At 34.9% G+C, this 3089-nt stretch overlaps 1 protein-coding gene across 1 annotated transcript; it reads right to left on the reverse strand.

Annotated features, from left to right (window-relative positions):
• Positions 1-624: 624 nt before the first annotated feature.
• LOC124941518 (alpha-protein kinase 1) lies at positions 625-2743 on the reverse strand. Its single transcript, XM_047481858.1, has 6 exons — positions 2060-2743; positions 1860-1971; positions 1598-1772; positions 1312-1517; positions 1044-1207; positions 625-965 (listed from the first exon to the last, which is right to left on the reverse strand). Exons 1-5 carry the CDS (start codon positions 2620-2622, stop codon positions 1085-1087), a joined length of 1179 nt encoding a protein of 392 aa, XP_047337814.1. The 5' UTR covers positions 2623-2743; the 3' UTR covers positions 625-965; positions 1044-1084.
• Between the last annotated feature and the right edge of the window lie 346 nt (positions 2744-3089).

Below are 3089 nucleotides of genomic sequence, written 5' to 3' on the forward strand. Positions count from 1 at the left end.
AAAAATTGATAAAATTCGTTATTTATTACTTTCAAGATAATAAGTTAACGACGTTTAAAACCGTTAAATGAGAAACGAAACTTTTGTATAACTTTAACCAGTCTTAAATTTGAATTTACCAATAAAAAACTCAACTTTAATAATTTGGCCAAAACTAAAATAAAAAACTATCTCAAAAGATCATGTATCTTCTTTTAAGAATTGCTCAAAACTGAACCTGGAAGGCAACAATTCTGACTGCTTTAGTTTTTAAAACAACAGCTCCATACATATATATAAATATTTTTCTTTCTAATCCAATAATTTTATTGATCAAAAAAGGGAATATTAGTGATATGTGGAAAGAAATCAGAAAAAATAAATCCAAACCCACAAAATATCTTTGATTCATCAATCAAATTACATTAGGGGGAATCTGAAGTTGATGTCATTAGCTTAAGTATGAATTTACTAGGAAAGTGACAGAATTTTGGCCATTGATTATCAATAGCCATTAATGAAACAACTGAAGATGATGGTTCAATGAAAAAAATGACAACTGAGGTTTAGAATCATCATAACAAAACAAAACAAATGATAGTCAAGTTTAATCAAAGATTATCATATCATGAAATCAAACAAGACAGTTATACTTAACCACAATAACTAAAGAGATTGTAATTTGCATGATAATATAACCTACTAAAAGGTTAGCAGTAGTAGTACAGAACCTACAGTGATCCATTGCATAATTACAAAAAAAAAAAAAGGGAATTGATATGGGTCATTAAGCCCACACAGTTAGACTTACCATTCCCTTCTTTCTACTGAAATAACAACTAAGAAGTATTACCATAACATCTTACCAAGTCATTTGCACTAAATAAATACATTACTTAAGAAATCCAATTAAAAAAAAACAATAATTGAAGTCAGCTTTTGTTTTTTTCTCCATGGACATCATCAAGAAGACAGTTGCGAGAAACCTGCAAAATTATACAATATAACCAAAACCTTCCAACAATATGTTTTAGAAGAATCCAAACAAGTGTGTAATGATCTACCTATTTCTTCTTCCTTCGTGTTATTACCATGATGATGATCATCATTGTTTGAAGAGATGATGGCGGGCTAACATCTCAGGCACACCCAAAGCAGATATGCTCTCGCACCCTAGAAGTTCACGAAGCTTCTCATCGCATATTATCGACATGGAATTTAAGGGATCCTATAAATAATATGACCAAACATAACCAAAATCAAAATCTTGTTTGATGAAAAACAAAGTAAAGGTATTTTAGCTCATAATGCGGTTGGTTACTAATCAAGAACCTCAAGATGGTTAGTTTTGATGTATTCCCAAACACGATTGTGGACTTCAGAGTGGAGCATCTGTCTTTCTCCGACGCCCAAAAACTTGGTAAGCGCATCAGATAGTACCACAAGTGTAGGACTAGAAGGTTTGGGAATCTCATTAGTAGAATTAGAAGACTCATCAACATCTTCAGTCTTCATCCTTTTCGATTGTGATGCCTCCTCTGTATTCACAAGAATCAAATTAATATACCAAAACAAATTAAGAAAGTGCAGTAAGTTTAAGCAGCTGATTTCATCCTACGAGTTGTCGGGTCGAGAGGGAGTATATGCTTAGCAAGCAGTTTGTTCATTTTGAACATATCAGTGCAATCAGTTTCGAAAACCTTTTCGAGTGCTTCGTCGCATATTATCTTCCTCTTGTTACTAGGATCCTGAAGATTATGTTTCCTGATATATGCCCATAGCTGCTTTACAATCTGAAACAAACCAAAACCAACAATAATGAAACATATTGAAATGATTTAACCAAACTAGCTATGAATGAGCAAGAAAAATAATAATACCTCAGTCCTGGGCAAGGCAGATTGACCAACAACAACCTGAAGTAAAGGTGAAATTCCACAGACCTTATTCAAACCACCAGCCCCACCTTTTCTTTTGGTTCCAGCAGGAGCACTAAATATAGGGTTTTAAACATTTCATTACAATTCACTCTAATTTCACCAAATAACATCACTTTCAAGAAAGTTCATAAAAAACAAACCTTGATTTAGGGGTTTTCGTTGCTTTCGCTGCTGCATTTGGAATAACAGCTTTACCCACCGGCGCCGTCTGCAAATGAGTCGCCGCCGGCTGCTGCTGCTGCTGCTGTTGTTCTACCTGCTGAGATGGAAATGGGTGTCGGAAATTGAGGTCTTCAGCTCGGAATATCTGCTGCTGCTGCTGTTGTTGTTGTTGTTGCTGGTGGTGATGGAATTGCTGCTGGAGATGGTGTTGTTGCTGCTGTTGTTGAAGGGTAAAATGGGAAAGAAATTGAGGGTTTCCTTGTGGGCGATAATGAACATTCTGCTGCTGAAGTGCAAAATGGTCCTTTAACGGCTGTTGTTGTTGTTGTTGGGTTTGCGTTTGCGGTTGCGTTTGCGGTGGAGGTGGAGATCCAAGGAGGAGATTGATCTGATCTTTGATGAAAGAAGCTTTATGAGAAAGGTCTTGACCTAGTTTCACCTCAAGCTGTTGAACGATGCCGTTAAGAGTGGTAACGGAGTTAGGGTTAGATTGACGGAGAACAATCTCTACACCTCTTGCTATATCTTGGTCAGATACCATGGCTTTTCTTCCTTCATATATTATAAATCAAACCGAAACTTCAGCTTCTTCTTCTCTCTCTCTCTCTATCTCTCTATCTCTTTCTCTCTCTCACCGCTTCCCCTTCTCTCTCTATAACACTTCTCTGTCTGTATATGTTTCATATTTACCAACATACCCTTTTGCCAGTCCAGTGATAGATGACATTTTTACCCTTTTCATTCCTTCAACTTATTGTTATATGAGGAAGGGTAATTATGGTATTTAGCAAAAGTTGTAGATATACCAATCTCCTTTTTATTTTTTTATTTTGTTTTTGTTTGAGATTGAATTTAAGTAATTTTTTAGCTGGTTCGAAATTTAAATTGTGTTATATGAGAATAATTTATCGAAATTTTAGTTACACGAGGTTTTTTTCTAAATGAAAAAAATGTTCGGTATCTTGTTTTTGTTTTTCTAATTAATTTTTCACGTTTGTAAATAAAATC

Source organism: Impatiens glandulifera, chromosome 6 (genome assembly GCF_907164915.1).
Source record: "Impatiens glandulifera chromosome 6, dImpGla2.1, whole genome shotgun sequence".
Classification (NCBI taxonomy): domain Eukaryota; kingdom Viridiplantae; phylum Streptophyta; class Magnoliopsida; order Ericales; family Balsaminaceae; genus Impatiens; species Impatiens glandulifera.

What these genes read in the sequence shown, in the direction of transcription:
- LOC124941518 (XM_047481858.1), bottom strand. Translation starts at nt 2,622, where the DNA reads ATGGTATCTGACCAAGATATAGCAAGAGGTGTAGAGATTGTTCTCCGT. An exon ending in CTGCCTTGCCCAGGACTGAG is followed by an intron (nt 1,773 to 1,859) that starts GTATTATTATTT and finishes GGTTTGTTTCAG; the next exon opens with ATTGTAAAGCAGCTATGGGC. An exon ending in CCCTCTCGACCCGACAACTC is followed by an intron (nt 1,518 to 1,597) that starts GTAGGATGAAAT and finishes TTGTGAATACAG; the next exon opens with AGGAGGCATCACAATCGAAA.